Source organism: Leptodactylus fuscus, chromosome 10 (assembly GCF_031893055.1).
Source record: "Leptodactylus fuscus isolate aLepFus1 chromosome 10, aLepFus1.hap2, whole genome shotgun sequence".
In the NCBI taxonomy this organism is placed as follows: domain Eukaryota; kingdom Metazoa; phylum Chordata; class Amphibia; order Anura; family Leptodactylidae; genus Leptodactylus; species Leptodactylus fuscus.
Genome location: NC_134274.1, coordinates 85,802,540 through 85,826,206, shown reverse-complemented (window position 1 = coordinate 85,826,206; position 23,667 = coordinate 85,802,540). Strand labels below are relative to the sequence as shown.

At 45.0% G+C, this 23,667-nt stretch overlaps 1 protein-coding gene across 1 annotated transcript; it reads left to right on the top strand.

Moving 5' to 3' along the window:
- The first annotated feature begins 3,822 nt into the window (after positions 1–3,822).
- On the top strand, positions 3,823–23,424 carry LOC142183468 (cobalamin binding intrinsic factor-like). Its single transcript, XM_075258569.1, has 9 exons — positions 3,823–3,920; positions 4,013–4,201; positions 7,464–7,607; positions 10,619–10,768; positions 11,577–11,749; positions 12,658–12,844; positions 14,177–14,321; positions 17,460–17,578; positions 23,331–23,424. Exons 1-9 carry the CDS (start codon positions 3,842–3,844, stop codon positions 23,390–23,392), a joined length of 1,248 nt encoding a protein of 415 aa, XP_075114670.1. The 5' UTR covers positions 3,823–3,841; the 3' UTR covers positions 23,393–23,424.
- Positions 23,425–23,667: the final 243 nt, after the last annotated feature.

Sequence of the window (23,667 nt, the reverse complement as noted above, 5' to 3'; positions counted from 1 at the left end):
ATCTGGGGGCAGAGATGGAGGGGCCATGAATCTGGGGACAGAGATGGAGGGGACATGAATCTGGGGGCAGAGATGTGGGGACATGAATCTAGGGGCAGAGATGGGGGGACATGAATCTGGGGGCAGAGATGTGGGGACATGAATCTGGGGGCAGAGATGGAGAGGACATGAATCTGGGGGCAGAGATGGGGGGACATGAATCTGGGGGAAGAGATGGGGGGACATGAATCTGGGGGCAGAGATGGGGGGACATGAATCTGGGGGAAGAGATGGGGGGACATGAATCTGGGGGCAGAGATGGGGGGACATGAATCTGGGGGCAGAGATGGGGGACATTAATCTGGGGGCAGAGATGGAGGGGACATGAATCTGAGGGCAGAGATGGGGAGACATGAATCTGGGGACAGAGATGGAGGGGACATGAATCTGGGGGCAGAGATGGAGGGGACATGAATCTGGGGCAGAGATGGAGGGGACATGAATCTGGGGGCAAAGATGGGGGACATTAATCTGGGGGCAGAGATGGAGGGGACATGAATCTGGGGGCAGAGATGGAGGGGACATGAATCTGGGGGCAGAGATGGAGGGGCCATGAATCTGGGGACAGAGATGGAGGGGACATGAATCTGGGGGCAAAGATGGGGGACATTAATCTGGGGGCAGAGATGGAGGGGACATGAATCTGGGGGCAGAGATGGAGGGGACATGAATCTGGGGGCAGAGATGGAGGGGCCATGAATCTGGGGACAGAGATGGAGGGGACATGAATCTGGGGGCAGAGATGGAGGGGACATGAATCTGGGGGCAAAGATGGGGGACATTAATCTGGGGGCAGAGATGGAGGGGACATGAATCTGGGGGCAGAGATGGAGGGGACATGAATCTGGGGGCAGAGATGGAGGGGCCATGAATCTGGGGACAGAGATGGAGGGGACATGAATCTGGGGGCAGAGATGTGGGGACATGAATCTGGGGGCAGAGATGGGGGGACATGAATCTGGGGGCAGAGATGTGGGGACATGAATCTGGGGGCAGAGATGGAGAGGACATGAATCTGGGGGCAGAGATGGGGGGACATGAATCTGGGGGCAGAGATGGGGGACATGAATCTGGGGGCAGAGATGGGGGGACATGAATCTGGGGGCAGAGATGGGGGGACATGAATCTGGGGGCAGAGATGGAGAGGACATGAATCTGGGGGCAGAGATGGGGGGACATGAATCTGGGGGCAGAGATGGGGGGACATGAATCTGGGGGCAGAGATGGGGGACATGAATCTGGGGGCAGAGATGGGGGGACATGAATCTGGGGGCAGAGATGTGGAGACATGAATCTGGGGGCAGAGATGGAGGGGACATGAATCTGGGGGCAGAGATGGAGGCACATGAATCTGGGGGCAGAGATGTGGGACATGAATCTGGGGGCAGAGATGGGGGACATTAATCTGGGGGCAGAGATGGAGGGGACATGAATCTGGGGGCAGAGATGGAGGGGACATGAATCTGGGGGCAGAGATGGAGGGGACATGAATCTGAGGGCAGAGATGGGGAGACATGAATCTGGGGACAGAGATGGAGGGGACATGAATCTGGGGGCAGAGATGGAGGGGACATGAATCTGGGGCAGAGATGGAGGGGACATGAATCTGGGGGCAAAGATGGGGGACATTAATCTGGGGGCAGAGATGGAGGGGACATGAATCTGGGGGCAGAGATGGAGGGGACATGAATCTGGGGGCAGAGATGGAGGGGCCATGAATCTGGGGACAGAGATGGAGGGGACATGAATCTGGGGGCAAAGATGGGGGACATTAATCTGGGGGCAGAGATGGAGGGGACATGAATCTGGGGGCAGAGATGGAGGGGACATGAATCTGGGGGCAGAGATGGAGGGGCCATGAATCTGGGGACAGAGATGGAGGGGACATGAATCTGGGGGCAGAGATGGAGGGGACATGAATCTGGGGGCAAAGATGGGGGACATTAATCTGGGGGCAGAGATGGAGGGGACATGAATCTGGGGGCAGAGATGGAGGGGACATGAATCTGGGGGCAGAGATGGAGGGGCCATGAATCTGGGGACAGAGATGGAGGGGACATGAATCTGGGGGCAGAGATGTGGGGACATGAATCTGGGGGCAGAGATGGGGGGACATGAATCTGGGGGCAGAGATGTGGGGACATGAATCTGGGGGCAGAGATGGAGAGGACATGAATCTGGGGGCAGAGATGGGGGGACATGAATCTGGGGGCAGAGATGGGGACATGAATCTGGGGGCAGAGATGGGGGGACATGAATCTGGGGGCAGAGATGGGGGGACATGAATCTGGGGGCAGAGATGGAGAGGACATGAATCTGGGGGCAGAGATGGGGGGACATGAATCTGGGGGCAGAGATGGGGGGACATGAATCTGGGGGCAGAGATGGGGGACATGAATCTGGGGGCAGAGATGGGGGGACATGAATCTGGGGGCAGAGATGTGGAGACATGAATCTGGGGGCAGAGATGGAGAGGACATGAATCTGGGGGCAGAGATGGGGGGACATGAATCTGGGGGCAGAGATGGGGGACATGAATCTGGGGGCAGAGATGGGGGACATTAATCTGGGGGCAGAGATGGAGGGGACATGAATCTGGGGGCAGAGATGGAGGGGACATGAATCTGGGGGCAGAGATGGAGAGGACATGAATCTGGGGGCAGAGATGGGGGGACATGAATCTGGGGGCAGAGATGGAGGGGACATGAATCTGGGGACAGAGATGGAGGGACATGAATCTGGGGGCAGAGTGGCAGGTGGTGAGAGGCGGTGGGACAATGTAAGCCAAGCAGAGACCCCACAACAGCAGCATCTTGTAGGATAACTGAGGGCTGAGGAGGGTAGAAGGTCTCAGGCCCGATGTGCAGACCATTGCGGTAGGCCCCGGAGCGTTGGCGGTCTTGGTGGGGTTATCTATGGCTGGTGCCTCTGCTGTGCTATAGGGGTTATGGCGGCCTGGAGAGATGGACGGAGTAGAGGGGAGACTTTTAGTAGGACCCGGTGTGAGCGCTGACTCTGGAAGACCTGCAGCTCAGAATGTCCTGGAGGTGTCCTGGAGGTTTAGGAGAAGACGCCGGACCTCAGATTCATGGTGTACTAACACTGGGTGACGCTGGGCCTGGGCTCTATAAATGACTGGCGCCCTGAGGGGTCATATTGGGATTTGATGCGCTGACCGGAGCCAGATTCTGTGTGAGATCCCACGACTGCAGGGTCCAAGTATGGAGGCCTCATGGTGGCGCTCTAATCCTACATGATCTGAGGAGCCATTGTATATGACCTGTATGAGGGACGCCAACAGCTCAGCCATATGTGCAGGACATCCGGTGGCCACACGTGTCGTCTCTATCATGGCCACATGAGCAACACACAAGGGTCTCCAAGGAACGTCTCTACAAGATTACTAGGCTTCCTTGACCCGGCCAGTCACCATCTTGGGTGTCTTAAAGTGACTGTACCGGAGAACTCTGCAGACGTCACAGAAGATGAAATCTACAACTTGAACATCGTCCAACTCTTGGGTCGAGCCATTGTAGACCTGGCCTTGGATGAAGAGTGAGGAGTTATACTGGATGTCGTGTTCTTCTATGGCACCTTTTTGGGTGATCATTTCACCCCCCTGGCACCAGGATGAGCATGGCGGCGCCTTGTACTGTGCAGATTCCTTGATATACTGATTTGCTGCCAATGTGCGGTGCGAGGTGAGGAAAGTGATTGCAAACACTGGAGTCATTGGGTGATTGCCAAATCCAGCTGATGTATAAGGAGGAGGAAGATAGAAGGTGTCACTCTACAGGACGGGATGAGGATGAAGCAGGTCACCATCTTATGTGCTGGGCTCGTGAGCCTCCTCCATGTCTGCTGGGCTGATGCCGTCTGCCGTAAGTCTAATAGGATAAAGAACCTGAAGATCATTGGACCATCTGTGGTGTCATTGCAGGACCATCTAACAGATCTTCTCATCTTTCCGCAGAGGCGACTGATACCCAGAAGTCCAATGTCATCAGCTTGGCGATTAACATGGCGAGAAGTGTGGGACCGTGTGTCACCCCCGACCCCAGCGTCCTCCTGGCCCTGAACTTAGGACAAATCAAAGACGTCTATGCTCAAGACTTGCTGGTGACACAACTGAAGGAAGATGCAGCTCAGAAGATCAACCACAGTGAGTCTAAGGGATCCGTATACGTAAAGGAACGTCTGTGATTGTCAGGGAGACGTCTTATAAGGAATTAGACTCAGTCTAATGTGTATATAGTGTATACTGTGCAGTGTCTCGTCAGGATGTGGAGGAATATCTACTAGACTCATTATTTTTATAGTGATCTCACCTTAATTTTAAACAAACTAAAGAGGACCTCTCACCCCCTCCAACAAGTCCAGCTCTTTAACCATTTAATAGTCGCTGCTCTGCTGATTCCAGCACAGTTGGAATTTTTCCTCTAGCCCCGACCGTTCCTGAGCAATCAGTGCTGTTGGTTTTGGTGCCTGATATACTATTTACACTCTGTACTGTCAGGGGGGCGGGGTCAGGCAGGAGCAGACAAGGGGGTGTGACTCTGAGCTCTGACACTGGCTGCCTCTGATTGGGGGTCTGAATGACACCGCCCACCTGACATTACAGAGCACATCAGGCACCAAAACTACCTGCGCTTGTTGCTCCGGAATGGTGGGGGCTGCAGAGGAAACATTTAATATCAAGTTACAATTTATTTTTTATAATTTATAGAAATTTTTGAATTTATTTTTATTTATATAATTTCCATAAATGATATATTATATATATGTATCTATTATAGACACCTACACGCGCAGCATTTCGTGTACAGACATTATAGGTGAGGCCCCACCCCGTATGACAGCGGATTATTTGGGGCGTGCCTCCTCTGCTCCTATAGGGTGCGGATAATCCAGTTTTGCAGAGATTTACTATAAAGTCTAAGGAAGTGAAGGAGGAACATAGAAGACAAATTCCTCAGGGCCGTACTGTACCGAATTACGAAAGGGCGCGTGGCGGGACAGCACAAAGGCAGGGGATTGTTTCGAAATACATGTAACCCTTTCACTGCTCGCTGATGTTAGGATCGTACAGTAGATGTAGTTCAGAGCCAAAGTGAGAACCAGCACTAGACACACCGATAACAATGGTAACATGGCGCCGTGCGTCCAACACCCCCGGGTCGCACCAACTCCAACCTCACAATGGAGTTCACCGGAGCCCCAGATGTTGGGGGTGGACTTGGCTGCACTGCTGGGCGGAGAGTACGGGTCAGGAAAGGCCAAACACAGAGGGCGCCACAAATCACAGCAAACCAGACACTGAGATCTCTTACCAGCAGATGTTTCGGGTTGCGATTTAGGTCAAAGGGTCCAGAAGGCTGAGGTGGATGGTCAGCAGGTGGCGGCACAGCGGAAATCTAGAAGGCTGAGGTGAGTAGTCAGCAGGTGGCGGCACTGCGTAAATCTAGAAGGCTGAGGTGGGTGGTCAGCAGGTGCCGGCACAGCGTAAATATAGAAGGCTGAGGTGGGTGGTCAACAGGTGGTGGCACAGCGTAAATCTAGAAGGCTGAGGTGGGTGGTCAGCAGGTGGCGGCACTGCGTAAATCTAGAAGGCTGAGGTGGGTGGTCAGCCGGGGGCGGCACAGCGTAAATCTAGAAGGCTGAGGTGGGTGGTCAGCAGGTGGCGGCACAGCGTAAATCTAGAAGGCTGAGGTGGGTGGTCAGCAAGTGGCGGCACAGCGTAAATCTAGAAGACTGAGGTGGGTGGTCAGCAGGTGGTGGCACAGCGTAAATCTAGAAGGCTGAGGTGGGTGGTCAGCAGGTGGCGGCACAGCGGAAATCTAGAAGGCTGAGGTGGGTGGTCAGCAGGTGGCGGCACAGCGTAAATCTAGAAGGCTGAGGTGGGTGGTCATCAGGTGGCGGCACAGCGTAAATTCAGAAGGCTGAGGTGGGTGGTCAGCAGGTGGCAGCACAGCGTAAATCTAGGAGGCTGAGGTGGGTGGTCAGCAGGTGGTGGCACAGCGGAAATCTAGAAGGCTGAGGTGGGTGGTCAGCAGGTGGCGGCACAGTGTAAATCTAGAAGGCTGAGTTGGGTGGGCAGCAGGTGGCGGCACAGCGTAAATCTAGAAGGCTGAGGTGGGTCATCAGCTGGTAGCGGCACAGCGTAAATTCAGAAGGCTGAGGTGGGTGGTCAGCAGGTGGCAGCACAGCGTAAATCTAGAAGGCTGAGGTGGGTCGTCAGCTGGTGGTGGCACAGCGTAAATCTAGAAGGCTGAGGTGAGTGGTCAGCAGGTGGCGGCACAGCGTAAATCTAGAAGACTGAGGTGGGTGGTCAGCAGGTGGCGGCACAGCGTAAATTCAGAAGGCTGAGGTGGGTGGTCAGCAGGTGGCAGCACAGCGTAAATCTAGAAGGCTGAGGTGGGTGGTCAGCAGGTGGTGGCACAGCGGAAATCTAGAAGGCTGAGGTGGGTGGTCAGCAGGTGGCGGCACAGTGTAAATCTAGAAGGCTGAGTTGGGTGGGCAGCAGGTGGCGGCACAGCGTAAATCTAGAAGGCTGAGGTGGGTGGTCAGCAGGTGGCAGCACAGCGTAAATCTAGAAGGCCGAGGTGGGTGGTCAGCAGGTGGCAGCACAGCGTAAATCTAGAAGGCTGAGGTGAGTGGTCAGCAGGTGGCAGCACAGCGTAAATCTAGAAGACTGAGGTGGGTGGTCAGCAGGTGGCGGCACAGCGTAAATCTAGAAGGCTGAGGTGGGTCGTCAGCTGGTGGCGACACAGTGTAAATCTAGAAGGCTGAGGTGAGTGGTCAGTAGGTGGCGGCACAGGGTAAATCGTAGTTGTACGGTCCGGGTTGTCAGCAAGAGGGCAACACAGTACAAAGGGAAATCCAAATGGAACGTCAGGCAGGCCGAGTTGGTAACAGGAGCAGTAGCGAAGTACAAAGCAGAGTTCAGGGAGCAGAGGTCTAGAGGCCAGCTGGGGTCATAAACAGGAACAGGCAGAGTACACAATCAGGAGGCAAAGGCAAGGTCAGAGGTCAAGGCAAGGGGTCAAAACACAGGTAATCAGACCAGGAGAAACACTTACTACCAGGACAAGTCAGTGGCAGTCCGGAGCCAGAGCCCCCCTTAAATAGGCTCCGCCCCGCGACTAGGCCAAAACTGGAAGTCCCTCATCTGTTTCAGGAGGAGACCGGCAACCCCTGAACAAGGCTGCATCAGTTCCCGGAAGCGAGGAGAGGGCCGGCAGCCTCCGCACAGCGCTCTGGTCCTCCCTATAACAGCTCATTTTGGATTATTTGAAATATTAGATTTAGTGGGAGGGGGGTGGGGGGGTCATGTAATTTTTTTTCCCCTTTAAGATGACTGAATCTGTATCTCAGCAGAACATCTGATGCCGCTTCTTCTGATATTCTTCTCCCCATCTTTGTAGATGAAACCTTCTCTTCAGGAAAAGTCGCCCTCTACGTCCTCGCCCTGCGCTCCTCGTGTGCCGACCCCACCGTACTTCCCAACTGTAATGGCGACCTCGTTCAGCTTCTCGAGGACAAGGCCCAGGAAGAACTGGACAGAGTTGGTGAGTTTCAAGATTTACATGATCCAACCCATGAAGGAAAAGGAAGCAACGTGTACCAGACTGGTCATTACAAACATCGCAATGGCGGTAGAAGGGTATACGGTGTATAGAGGCAGACATCTTATTGGGTATTGAAGGCGTTTCTTCTCCATCATTTTTGATAATATGATTTTTAGATCTGAGGTGTTGGGTTCTTCCATGTGTAGCACTGAGTCTCTCCTGCTGCCCCCTCACAATATTTAGTCTACCTCACAGGCAGCTTCATCCCCCCCTTACCCCCCACCTCTCCTCATGTACTGAGTTACTGGAGACCTATTGATACCTATATCTCCCTACTGTCAGAATGGCGTGGCTTACCACTAAGCAATGACGCCGAGCTCTGAGGAACGTCCCCCTATAATTATATTCTATAGTTGGACGCAGTGGCGTAACTAAGAATGGTGGGGCCCCGTGGCAAACTTTTGACATGACCCCCCCCCCCGGCAGGCACCGAAGACCTCAACCGACCCCCTCCTCCGCATTCCTGTGCACTCTATTATGCCCCACAGTGGCCCCTGCACACAGTATTATGTCCCATAGTGACCCCTGCACACAGTATTATGTCCCATAGTGGCCCCTGCACACAGTATTATGTCCCATAGTGGCCCCTGCACACAGTATTATCCCCCATAGTGACCCCTGCACACAGTATTATGTCCCATAGTGGCCCCTGCACACAGTATTATCCCCCATAGTGTCCCCTGCACACAGTATTATGTCCCATAGTGGCCCCTGCACACAGTATTATGTCCCATAGTGGCCCCTGCACACAGTATTATCCCCCATAGTGTCCCCTGCACACAGTATTATGTCCCATAGTGGCCCCTGCACACAGTATTATCCCCCATAGTGACCCCTGCACACAGTATTATGTCCCATAGTGGCCCCTGCACACAGTATTATGTCCCCATAGTGACCCCTGCACACAGTATTATGTCCCATAGTGGCCCCTGTACACAGTATTATGCCCCATAGTGGCCCCTGCACACAGTATTATGTCCCCATAGTGACCCCTGCACACAGTATTATGTCCCATAGTGGCCCCTGTACACAGTATTATGCCCCATAGTGGCTCCTGCACACAGTATTATGTCCCATAGTGGCCCCTGCACACAGTATTATGTCCCATAGTGGCCCCTGCACACAGTATTATGTCCCATAGTGGCCCTGCACACAGTATTATACCCCATAGTGGCCCCTGCACACAGTATTATGTCCCATAGTGGCCCCTGCACACAGTATTATGTCCCATAGTGGCCCCTGCACACAGTATTATGTCCCTTAGTGGCCCCTGCACACAGTATTATGTCCCATAGTGGCCCCTGCACACAGTATTATCCCCCATAGTGGCCCCTGCACACAGTATTATCCCCCATAGTGGCCCCTGCACACAGTATTATGTCCCATAGTGACCCCTGCACACAGTATTATGTCCCATAGTGGCCCCTGCACACAGTATTATGTCCCTTAGTGGCCCCTGCACACAGTATTATGTCCCATAGTGGCCCTGCACACAGTATTATCCCCCATAGTGGCCCCTGTACACAGTATTATGTCCCATAGTGGCCCCTGCACACAGTATTATGTCCCATAGTGGCCCCTGCACACAGTATTATGTCCCATAGTGGCCCCTGCACACAGTATTATGTCCCATAGTGGCCCCTGCACACAGTATTATCCCCCATAGTGGCCCCTGCACACAGTATTATGTCCCATAGTGGCCCCTGCACACAGTATTATGTCCCATAGTGTCCCCTGCACACAGTATTATGTCCCTTAGTGGCCCCTGCACACAGTATTATGTCCCATAGTGGCCCCTGCACACAGTATTATTTCCCTTAGTGGCCCCTGCACACAGTATTATGTCCCATAGTGGCCCTGCACACAGTATTATCCCCCATAGTGGCCCCTGTACACAGTATTATGTCCCATAGTGGCCCCTGCACACAGTATTATGTCCCATAGTGGCCCCTGCACACAGTATTATGTCCCATAGTGGCCCCTGCACACAGTATTATCCCCCATAGTGGCCCCTGCACACAGTATTATGCCCCATAGTGGCCCCTACACACAGTATTATACCCCATAGTGGCCCCTGCACACAGTATTATGCCCCATAGTGGCCCCTGCACACAGTATTATCCCCCATAGTGGCCAATGTACACAGTATTATGTCCCATAGTGGCCCCTGCACACAGTATTATGTCCCATAGTGGCCCCTGCACACAGTATTATGTCCCATAGTGGCCCCTGCACACAGTATTATGTCCCATAGTGGCCCCTGCACACAGTATTATGTCCCATAGTGGCCCCTGCACACAGTATTATGTCCCACTGTGGACACCCATAAACAATTATTATACTCTATATATCTTTTCAGACCCCAGAGTATAATAATCGGAGACCCGGGGGAATAAAAACATAAAAAGCTACTGTTATTCACCTGTCCCCGGACTCCGCTGTTGTCCTTCTCCAATGACGTCGGACGTCACATGACCCGGGAAGCAGACCGGGGTCATGGGATGTCAGAGACGTCAGACAACTAGGCCGAAGCCTGCCCGGAGCCGGAGAGGTAAGTAACACAGTTTTTTATGTTTCTTACCTCTCCCAGGCCTCTGATCATTATACTCGGGGGTCTGCAAAGTATAATAATAGTCTTTGTGGGGCCCGCGGTGTCACTTACCGATCCCGGCCCAGCTAGGATTGGTAAGTAAATAGGGCCCGTTACCGGTTGGACTCTAGCCGGTAACGGCCTATTAAGAAAAAAGAAAAAAACACAGCGGTAGCGGCTATCACCGGGCCCCCTAATGTCCCGGGCCCTGTGGCAGCCTCCTCCGCTGCCTCCGCGGTAGTTACGCCACTGGTTGGAAGATCTTCTAATCTTAGAAAGCTCTCTGTCTATATCCCATAGGGAACATATTTTTGGCTGTGTAATTGACATGTGACAGGAATCATCTCTGACTTTATTACAGACAGCCATGGTTCTCCTCTGACTACCTGGTACCAAGTCGGCCTCGATGTGCTAGCTCTGTGCGTGATGTCCCAACCTTCCGCTATTACGGCCGCAGATGCTGTTGCGAAAGCGATTCCTACAAACCCATCTGGGCACACGTTTTCTGTAGGTGAGTCCTTGCATAAATATTACACGTATATTATAATCCAGAAACTGGTGTTAAAAAACTGAAAAACAGTCGTGATATAAAAAATTTTCATAGTGATGGGCAATTTATCTCAGACAGTCCAATACAACAATAGTGACTGTGGACCTCGGTATAGCCAAGTATGGACATATCACAAGGAAAGCCCATGTGGTCCTATGGGGCCCTTGGAGAGACCTTCCAGGACTGCCTACAGAGAAATTACATTCTTAGGATGAAGAACTAGTCCAAGGGTCATGGAGAATACAACAAACACTGTGCCCTTCGGACATGGGTGGCACAACCTGGATCAATGAGGTTCTTTGTAATGGCGCCCACTCTCTTCTGTGCATGCCATTGAGTATAGGTATAAGATAAAGCTATATGGTAGTTGAGGTTGGATGAAGACGCAGGTCCATCAAGTCCAACCTAAAACCCTACAGTGATGATCCAGAAGAAAAACAAAAGGGGTTGATGAGGCTGATGCCAATTCCTTTCCAACTCCAACAATCAATATAAAACCCTGGATCAACTTGTCCTTACTAAAATCTAGAACTCATAACCCGTAATATTTTTTGGTTCAACGTCCGGGCCCTCTTTGAACTTGCTCAATGAGTCCGCCATGACTATTTCATGGGGCAGAGAGGTCCATAGCATCGCTGCTCTTACTGTAAAGAATCCCCGTCTACGTTGCCGGTGAAACGTTCTTTCCACTAGACGTAGATGATGCCTCCTTGTTACCAACCTTGTATAAAACATATGGAACCAAATGAATGTCCACTTCTCTTCTTAGATACGGCGGCTGTGGCAGTGATGGGATTTACTTGTGTCCTTGAGATGGAAGACGTGCCCCAAAATACGCGTGCCACTGTGAAGTCCACCCTTGGAGAACTGCTGGACATGATCTTGGATGCTCAGAATGATGGGATAATTGGTAATATCTATAGCACTGGACTGGCTGCACAGGTAAGGATATCCACAAGAGACTGAGAATAGGTCAAAACTAAAGAACAATGTCAGGGTACCCGCCTTAAATTCTACTTGGCATCTTCTTATCAAGATCCAGTAGATCGTTTTGGCTCTAGGGTTAAGGTTATGAAAAAAAAAATGGCCACCATTGCTCTTCTCTATTTAAAACCCCACCTGGACCAGACCCTGCTGGTGGAGGGGCTGAGGGACAGTCAGAGGTGGGGTTGGATGGAGTCATGGTAGGTCCTATCACTGTGGTTTCTGTTCAGGTCATGTATATAGTTGGTGTGGGAGCAAGTGGGCCATGTGTGCAGAACACCTCCGTACATGTGTATGGTGGGGGGAGACCCTGCTCAGGAGCTGAACGTCACGGTCAACACCTACCATGGTCAACACCTACCATGGTCAACACCTGCCATGGTCGACACCTACCATGGTCAACACCTACCATGGTCGACACCTACCATGGTCAACACCTGCCATGGTCAACACCTGCCATGGTCAACACCTACCATGGTCAACACCTACCATGGTCAACACCTACCATGGTCAACACCTGCCATGGTCAACACCTGCCATGGTCAACACCTACCATGGTCAACACCTACCATGGTCAACACCTGCCATGCCTCCTAGGCAATTAGAAAATGGGGGTTCCCCTTTACAATGGAAGATTTTTCTGTCTGGAATTTACAGCAGAAATCTACAACCAACCCATGGATTTGAGCCATTGAGTTGCGGGGTGGTGCACGTGCCGATCCTCGTGCATTGTAGCCCCATTCAGTTTCCAGTTCCTAAATATTTTTGTAAACATACGATAATTTTTTAAAGTATTTTCTTCTATATTATTATTCGACACTCCTGGTTGAATTCAGACATCTACAAATACATGTTAACCCTTCTAGGCCCTGACAACTTCCAAGCCTTTCTATGCTACACAACGCTGGGACTGTCCTCAAACCTTATCTAAGATGATCGGTCTGATACCACAAAAGAAATTCTCCCTGCCGATCGCGGCCGCTCAGCTTCTACCGGTCTTGTGGGGTAAAAGTTATGTCTCCGTCAAAAACATCTCATGTCCAAGCAATGAAGGTGAGTAGACGGACGTGGTGATGTCCATGTTCTTCTTGTTTCAAATTCTGGTGGCTCGGACCCAAGATTTATTTTGGTCCAAATACATATGTAACCGATCTATGGTATGGAGGCGCAAATGGACAGTCAAAAATTTCAGTTTTGGTGGAAACAAAAATATTTCAAAAATCTTTGTTGAATCTGGTTTGCACCGGCCAAACAATGTCCATATGTCCATGAGCTTCAGCCTCACCAGTCTGGAGTGAGTCCTGACGACTTCCCTGTGCTTTCTAAGAGAGTTCACAGTAGGATTAGCAACCCAAGATGACGTAAGAGGAAACTGCGGTAAATTTATATGAGCCAATAGTTTCCGTCTAATACAATCAGCTCAGTGAACACAATGTTCACACTGGAACGTGGCCAAAAATAACCTGTTTATTGTTACACTGGCTGTGTACCTAATGTGGAGGATGAGATAAGACATAACAGGACCATGATGTTGGAGGTCATTGGCACTTTGTGTCATGGCAGGACTCCTATAGTGACCATTCATGGATCTTCTTTCTTTAAGGGGGTGTTCACATGTAGGAATTTGAAGCAGATTTTTTCTGATAGTCAAAAACCTACATATTGTTGGTGGTCTTGGCTAGAAGAATCGGAGCCCACTGGTCTGGTTCTGTAGCTTTACCCCAGGGACGTACACAAGAGGACATTCCAATGTTAAGAGCATCTTCTTGCTGACCCTGCCTGACCACCACTCTTCTGAATGATACTGGTAGGAGGAGAGGCGTTCCACTTCCAATTCCCCCCAAACGCCTGCTGGTGCTCCTTGGTGCCGCTCTCCTGTTGTACTGGAAGAAGAGTGGTTGCGAGGATCTTCTGGGGAAGTTTTTGCAGCCACTGGGAGAAGTATAGCAGCAGATGTGGACCACCCTCATGAAAATCCTGGGTACGCCCCAGGCTACACACATCCAACTTAGCACAAAGCCCCTACCGCCTTGTGTCTTCATCTCCCTCCACCTGCCGGGTCCCTTCCACCTGGTGTCTCCCAGTCCACCTTGCAGTCTCGTGTCTTACGTAGACAAGAACCAGAGGTGTAATGAGTTACTGAGAGGTGACACCTGATTGGTTAGACTCACATCTTATATATATCGGACGTTGCCTCAGACTCCCAGATATTTCACAACCTCCAACATGTTGGCTTACCTTCTGTGTCTGACGTGCCTGCTGTGTGCCGGGAGGGCACTGGAGGGCCCAGGTGAGTATGTCGGAGGACCTGTACCTGGGTGATAAGGATTCCGTCAGTTCATGACCCCCATTTACTTTTTGCTTTATTTTTTTTGTTCCGGAAAGCTCCCTTGATTTCAGTGGAACTCACTATTGTCAATGACTTGGTCGGAGACAACTTTAAGCACTCCATGATTGTGTCCGTGGAGGAAGGATCCACTGTTCTCCAGGTTATGGAAAAGGCAGCCGAGCTCGATCCTAAAAACTTCAGGTAAGATCCAGCAGAGTGGAGGTTTCTGAGAATGGACCAGATGTGGAGTTCACATTCTTTGCACCATTGGTCGGCTTTCCTCTAGATATGACCATGGGGTTCAGTGTTTGTCTACGTTCCATAAAACAAATCCATAAATATTAGCGAGGCGTGCAGCACTTCTGTTCAGTAAGATGATAGATGCCATATGTGACCATTATAGTCATTGTGTAGTGGACTCCAAAACGGGAACTTGTTCCAAGACGTGGAAAAAATAGCAAAAATTCATCATCCCATTAGCGCCATTTACCCTTTCAGTTCTGTCATTTGGACATATTCTGTATTAAGGCCTTAATGTGGTCCGTGTCCAAAACACATGCCACGATTTTTGTAGGAAACAAATAAAATATGTTCCATATGGGACAGTCACCGCGAGAATACTGCCTAGAAAAAGATCTAACTTCTTTTCTGCATGATTGATATAGCTGCAATACCAGGGGCAGTCTCTAGACAAGAGTGGCGCTGTTTCTGGACAAAAATAGATTATTTTCTGACATCCTCTTTAAATCCTGTGAAAGAAAATATGCTCCAATGGTCACAGTATATAATAGAGAGGGCTCCTAGGCTCACACAGTATATAATGGAGAGGGCTCCTAGGGTCACACAGTATATAATGGAGAGGGCTCCTAGGCTCACACAGTATATAATAGAGAGGGCTCCTAGGCTCACATAATATACAATAGAGAGGGCTCCTAGGCTCACATAGTATATAATGGAGAGGGCTTCTAGGCTCACGCAGTATATAATAGAGAGGGCTCCTAGGCTCACGCAGTATATAATAGAGAGGGCTCCTAGGCTCACACAGTATATAATGGAGAGGGCTCCTAGGCTCACACAGTATATAATAGAGAGGGCTCCTAGGCTCACACAGTATATAATAGAGAGGGCTCCTAGGCTCACATAGTATATAATAGAGAGAGCTCCTAGGGTCACATAGTATATAATAGAGAGAGCTCCTAGGGTCACAAAGTATATAATAGAGAGGGTTCCTAGGCTCACACAGTATATAATGGAGAGGGCTCCTAGGCTCACACAGTATATAATAGAGAGGGCTCCTAGGCTCACATAATATACAATAGAGAGGGCTCCTAGGCTCACATAGTATATAATGGAGAGGGCTCCTAGGCTCACACAGTATATAATAGATTGGGCTCCTAGGCTCACACAGTATATAATGTAGAGGGCTCCTAGGCTCACACAGTATATAATAGAGAGGGCTCCTAGGGTCACATAGTATATAATGGAGAGGGCTCCTAGGCTCACACAGTATATAATAGAGAGGGCTCCTAGGCTCACATAGTATATAATGGAGAGGGCTCCTAGGCTCAAACAGTATATAATGGAGAGGGCTCCTAGGCTCACACAGTATATAATAGAGGGGGCTCCTAGGCTCACACAGTATATAATAGAGAGGGCTCCTAGGCTCACACTGTATATAATAGAGAGGGCTCCTAGGCTCACACAGTATATAATGGAGAGGGCTCCTAGGGTCACACAGTATATAATGGAGAGGGCTCCTAGGCTCACACAGTATATAATAGAGAGGGCTCCTAGGCTCACACAGTATATAATAGAGAGGGCTCCTAGGCTCACACAGTATATAATGGAGAGGGCTCCTAGGGTCACACAGTATATAATGGAGAGGGCTCCTAGGCTCACACAGTATATAATAGAGAGGGCTCCTAGGCTCACACAGTATATAATAGAGAGGGCTCCTAGGCTCACACAGTATATAATAGAGAGGGCTCCTAGGCTCACACAGTATATAATAGAGAGGGCTCCTAGGCTCACATAGTATATAATGGAGAGGGCTCCTAGGCTCACATAGTATATAATAGATTGGGCTCCTAGGCTCACATGGTATATAATGGAGAGGGCTCCTAGGCTCACATAGTATATAATAGAGAGGGCTCCTAGGCTCACATAGTATATAATGGAGAGGGCTCCTAGGCTCACATAGTATATAATGGAGAGGGTTCCTAGGCTCACACAGTATATAATAGATTGGGCTCCTAGGCTCACACAGTATATAATGTAGAGGGCTCCTAGGCTCACACAGTATATAATAGAGAGGGCTCCTCGCTTCACACAGTATATAATGGAGAGGGCTCCTAGGCTCACACTGTATATAATGGACAGTCACCGCGAGAATACTGCCTAGAAAAAGATCTAACTTCTTTTCTGCATGATTGATATAGCTGCAATACCAGGGGCAGTCTCTAGACAAGAGTGGCGCTGTTTCTGGACAAAAATAGATTCTTTTCTGACATCCTCTTTAAATCCCGTGAAAGAAAATATGCTCCTATGGTCACAGTATATAATAGAGAGGGCTCCTAGGCTCACACAGTATATAATAGAGAGGGCTCCTAGGCTCACACAGTATATAATAGAGAGGGCTCCTAGGCTCACACAGTATATAATGGAGAGGGCTCCTAGGCTCACACAGTATATAATGGAGAGGGCTCCTAGGCTCACATAGTATATAATAGAGAGGGCTCCTAGGCTCACACAGTATATAATAGAGAGGGCTCCTATGCTCACACAGTATATAATGGAGAGGGCTCCTAGGGTTACACAGTATATAATGGAGAGGGCTCCTGGCTCACATAGTATATAATAGAGAGGGCTCCTAGGCTCCTTTTATTGTGCACACCGGGGAATGACAAATTTGCAATTCTCTCTTACTATTATATAATCCTCTCTTACTATTATATAATCCTTTCTTACTATTATATAATCCTCACTTACTATTATATAATCCTCTCTTACTATTATACTGTATAATCCTCACTTACTATAATATAATCCTCTCTTACTATTATACTGTATAATCCTCACTTACTATAATATAATCCTCTCTTACTATTATATAATCCTCTTACTATTATATAATCCTTTCTTACTATTATATAATCCTCTCTTACTATTATACTGTATAATCCTCACTTACTATAATATAATCCTCACTTACTATAATATAATCCTCACTTACTATTATATAATCCTCACTTACTATTATATAATCCTCACTTACTATTATATAATCCTCTCTTACTATTATATAATCCTCACTTACTATTACACTATTCCCTTCTCCAGTTTTGAGACAAAAGTGTATTCATTTGGAGTTTTTGTGACAACTATTAACAATCTCAGTGGAAATGAGAATGAGAAGTCGTACTGGCAGTTCTGGAGCGGTGAAAGCCAACTAAGTGAAGGTCAGTAATGGAAAACGTATCTCTCTATTATCCAGGTGTGTAATAAGGAAAGACGGGGCCCCATAACAAAATATCTACTGGGCCCCCACCCCTGGACAATCAGAATGTACACACCACCTCACCTACCCCTCCAGTGCTCAAGATATGGAGACTTTACTGTCCCCCACACAATATACGGCCCCTATATTGGCCTCAACACAATATATTGCCCCGTTACTGTCCCCCGCACAGTATACTGCCCCTTATATTGGCCCCCCGCACTATATTTCTGCCTTTACTGGTTCTCAAGCCATACTTACCCCACAGAGTGACACATCAGGCCGCTACCTACGGGAATATTCCACTATATAATGGCCCATACTCACTTACCCAGCCCCCATTCTACTTCAGCTTCAACCTGTCGCTGCAGGTTACACCCCAACGCTGAACCTGAGAGGGACATGAAATCCAGATATTGTTCAGTATCTATCTATCTATCTATCTATCTATCTATCTATCTCCTATCTATCTATCTATCTATCTATCTATCTATCTATCTCCTATCTATCTATCTATCTATCTATCTATCTATCTATCTATCTATCTATCTCTATCTGTCTGCCTATCTATCTATCTATCTATCTATCTATCTATCTATCTTCTATCTATCTATCTATCTATCTATCTCCTATCTATCTATCTATCTATCTATCTATCTATCTATCTATCTCCTATCTATCTCCTATCTATCTATCTATCTATCTATCTATCTATCATCTATCTATCTATCTATCTATCTATCTATCTATCTATCATCTATCTATCTATCTATCTATCTATCTATCTCATATCTATCTATCTATCTATCTATCTATCTATCTCCTATCTATCTATCTATCTATCTATCTATCTATCTATCTCCTATCTATCTATCTATCTATCTATCTATCTATCATCTATCTATCTATCTATCTATCTATCATCTATCTATCTATCTATCTATCTATCTATCTCATATCTATCTATCTATCTATCTATCTATCTATCTATCTATCTATCTCCTATCTATCTATCTATCTATCTATCTATCTATCTATCTATCTCCTATCTATCTATCTATCTATCTATCTCCTATCTATCTATCTATCTATCTATCTATCTATCTATCTTCTATCTATCTATCTATCTATCTATCTATCTATCTATCTTCTATCTATCTATCTCCTATCTATCTATCATCTATCTATCTATCTATCTATCTATCTATCTATCTATCTATCTCCTATCTATCTATCTATCTATCTATCTATCTATCTCCTATCTATCTATCTATCTATCTATCTATCTATCTATCTATCTATCTCTATCTGTCTGCCTATCTATCTATCTATCTATCTATCTATCTTCTATCTATCTATCTCCTATCTATCTATCTATCTATCTATCTATCTATCTATCATCTATCTATCTATCTATCTATCTATCTATCTATCATCTATCTATCTATCATCTATCTATCTATCTATCTATCTATCTATCTTCTATCTATCTATCTATCTATCTATCTATCTATCTCCTATCTATCTATCTATCTATCTATCTATCTATCTCCTATCTATCTATCTATCTATCTATCTATCTATCTATCTATCTATCTCCTATCTATCTATCTATCTATCTATCTCTATCTGTCTGCCTATCTATCTATCTTCTATCTATCTATCTATCTATCTATCTATCTATCTATCTATCTATCTCCTATCTATCTATCTATCTATCTATCTATCTCTATCTGTCTGCCTATCTATCTATCTATCTATCTATCTATCTTCTATCTATCTATCTATCTATCTATCTTCTATCTATCTATCTATCTATCTATCTATCTATCTATCTATCTCCTATCTATCTATCTATCTCTATCTGTCTGCCTATCTATCTATCTATCTATCTATCTATCTATCTCCTATCTATCTATCTATCTATCTATCTATCTATCTATCTATCTCCTATCTATCTATCTATCTATCTATCTATCTATCTTCTATCTATCTATCTATCTATCTATCTATCTCCTATCTATCTATCTATCTATCTATCTATCTATCTATCTATCTATCTATCTATCTTCTATCTATCTATCAATCTATCATCTATCTATCTATCTATCTATCTATCTCATATCTATCTATCTATCTATCTATCTATCTATCTATCTCCTATCTATCTATCTATCTATCTATCTATCTATCTCCTATCTATCTATCTATCTATCTATCTATCTATCTACCTATCTATCTATCTATCTCCTATCTATCTATCTATCTATCTATCTATCTTCTATCTATCTATGTATCTATCTATCTCCTATCTATCTATCTATCTATCTATCTATCTATCTATCTATCTCATATCTATCTATCTATCTATCTATCTATCTATCTCCTATCTATCTATCTATCTATCTATCTATCTATCTATCTATCATCTATCTATCTATCTATCTATCTATCTATCTCCTATCTATCTATCTATCTATCTATCTCCTATCTATCTATCTATCTATCTATCTATCTATCTATCTATCTCCTATCTATCTATCTATCTATCTATCTATCTATCTCCTATCTATCTATCATCTATCTATCTATCTATCTATCTATCTATCTCCTATCTATCTATCTATCTATCTATCTATCTATCTATCTATCTCCTATCTATCTATCTATCTATCTATCTATCTCCTATCTATCTATCTATCTATCTATCTCCTATCTATCTATCTATCTATCTATCTATCTTCTATCTATCTATCTATCTATCTATCTCCTATCTATCTGTCTATCTATCTATCTATCTATCTATCATCTATCTATCTATCTATCTATCTATCTCCTATCTATCTATCTCCTATCTATCTATCTATCTATCTATCTATCTATCTCCTATCTATCTATCTATCTATCTATCTATCTCCTATCTATCTATCTATCTATCTATCTATCTCCTATCTATCTATCTATCTATCTATCTATCTATCTCCTATCTATCTATCTATCTATCTATCTCCTATCTATCTATCTATCTATCTATCTATCTATCTATCTATCTATCTCCTATCTATCTATCTCCTATCTATCTATCTATCTATCTATCTCCTATCTATCTATCTATCTGTCTATCTATCTCTCTATCTATCTATCTATCTATCTCCTATCTATCTATCTGTCTATCTATCTATCTATCTATCTTCTATCTATCTATGTATCTATCTATCTATCTATCTATCTATCTATCATCTATCTATCTATCTATCTATCTATCTCCTATCTATCTATCTATCTCCTATCTATCTATCTATCTATCTATCTATCTATATATCTATCTCCTATCTATCTATCTTCTATCTATCTATCTATCTATCTATCTATCTATCTATCTATCATCTATCTATCTATCTATCTATCTATCTATCTGTCTATCATCTATCTATCTATCTCCTATCTATCTATCTATCTATCTATCTCCTATCTATCTATCTATCTATCTATCTATCTATCTATCTATCTATCTATCTATCATCTATCTGTCTATCTCCTATCTATCTATCTATCTATCTATCTATCTATCTATCTCCTATCTATCTATCTATCTATCTATCTATCTATCTATCTATCTATCTCCTATCTATCTATCTATCTATCTATCTATCTATCTAGTAGAAAAAAATGCAGAAGCAGCACAGCATACAAACCGGGTGCAAAGCCAAACTGGAAGGTGGCTAATCTTCAACTTTATATAGAAAATGGAAAAAATGGCAGCACTCCAATATTTAGAAAAAGTGTGGATTTATTCCAAGCAGCGACGTTTCGGTTCTTATCTGAACCTTTCTCAAGCAAAGAAGTGAGGGAAAACCACCAGTTTAAATAACAACCACATCATATGGTGCATAATTACAATTAATTAGTTAGCATGTGGATACAATGCAACACAACATCAAAACACACTTAGGTGGAGTGAAAGATACAGTGTAACAAAGTGTTTTAAATAGACGATGATCTAGTAACATTTTTTCAGATCAATATAAGTGACACATATATATAAAATCACATCATATATAAAATATGAGGAGGAGGAACATCCACTTGCTTTCACTAGTATCATGGGCGTTTATTCATACATTGCAGTGTCCAAAAGTGACTACTGTGCAAAATCAGAAAAAAACATAAAAAACATGCCTTCCCAGGCTGAATATATCAATCATAGTATATCCCTGCATGCACAGAGTAAAATAAAGTCATGTGCGGCATACCAAAAGCTGGCATCCACCCAGACTACCCAGTGCACTTGTGTAAACCTGCATGTTAAAAAACAAGCAGACACAGTGCATCTACATAGTCAGGTGTTGCTATAGCCAGAAAAGAAATAAAAAATAAATAAAAAAAAAACAAAAAATGAAATAAAAAAAACAAAAATTTTTTTTTTTATAAAAAAAATGTAAAAAAATAAATAAATAAAATAAATAAATAAATCAAAAATAATTTAATCTAAACCATAAAGTATAAACAAATAATAATATGGCCCAAAATTAAAGAAATATTTTTTAATTTTTTAGCTATAGTCCAATTGAAGGGTATATTATGGCAGACCTACATCAGCGTCGCACAAACGACCCGAATATATTACCGCCCAAGAGGTCAACCAGACTGAAAAAGAGGACCCAGGGTACACCAATAGGGGACACCCTCCATCCCCCTGGCCAAACACACATATAAACTGCCATAGATCGCATGTATATCAGCCCACAATCTTTGGGACCCATAACCCAATTAGGACAGTCAAGAAAATTAAATAGACCATGAATATTTGTTATAGAATAATGAAGAAAAAATAAGAAATAAATAAATAAAAAATAAAATAAATAAAAATTAAATTAATATATATTTATATGTATACATATAAATAAACAAATCAATATTAAAGCAAAACAAGTAAATCTATATTCAAAGCCATGGGAAGCATATAAAAAGACAAAAAGTTTTTTATTAGTATAAACAGCTATAAAAAAAACAGCAAAAACGTCCATGTTAGCGTAGTTATCTATCTCTCTCTCTCTATCTATCTATCTATCTATCTATCTATCTATCTATCTATCTATCTATCTCTCTATCTATCTTCTATCATCTATCTATCTATCTATCTATCTATCTATCTATCTATCTATCTCCTATCTATCTATCTATCTATCTATCTATCTATCTATCTCCTATCTATCTATCTATCTATCTATCTATCTATCTATCTCCTATCTATCTATCTATCTATCTATCTATCTATCTATCTCCTATCTATCTATCTATCTATCTATCTATCTATCTATCTTTCTCCTATCTATCTATCTATCTATCTATCTCCTATCTATCTATCTATCTATCTATCTATCTATCTATCTATCTATCTATCTATCTATCTCCTATCTATCTATCTATCTATCTATCTCCTATCTATCTATCTATCTATCTATCTATCTATCTATCTCCTATCTATCTATCTATCTATCTATCTATCTATCTATCTCTCTATCTCCTATCTATCTATCTCCTATCTATCTATCTATCTATCTATCTATCTATCTATCTATCTATCTATCTATCTCTCTATCTCCTATCTATCTATCTATCATCTATCTATCTATCTATCTATCTATCTATCTATCTATCTATCTATCTATCTTTCTAGAACACAATGTAATGTTGTCCTGTTTCTCTTGCAGGTGTCAGCTCCTACAAGCCCCGTAGTAATGAGCACATTGTGGTTGTCTTTAGTAAATACTGAGGATTTCCTTTCCTATTCGCTTCCATTTCACTTATTACTTGTGTCAGTGTATTAATGACTGTGATATTTCCCAAGCCTTTGGGCTCAGCAGCGCCTCCCGGAGGTCACATGATTTCTTAAATGAATGAGACTTTTAGCAGTATATCCGCTATATTCAGTATATCCAGTATTCGTGTTGTTATGCATGAGATATATGGCTGCACGTACAATAAATGTTCTGTTCTAAGTGTCTACAAATATTAAAGTACATGTCCAGTGTCTTCGCTATCTGGTGC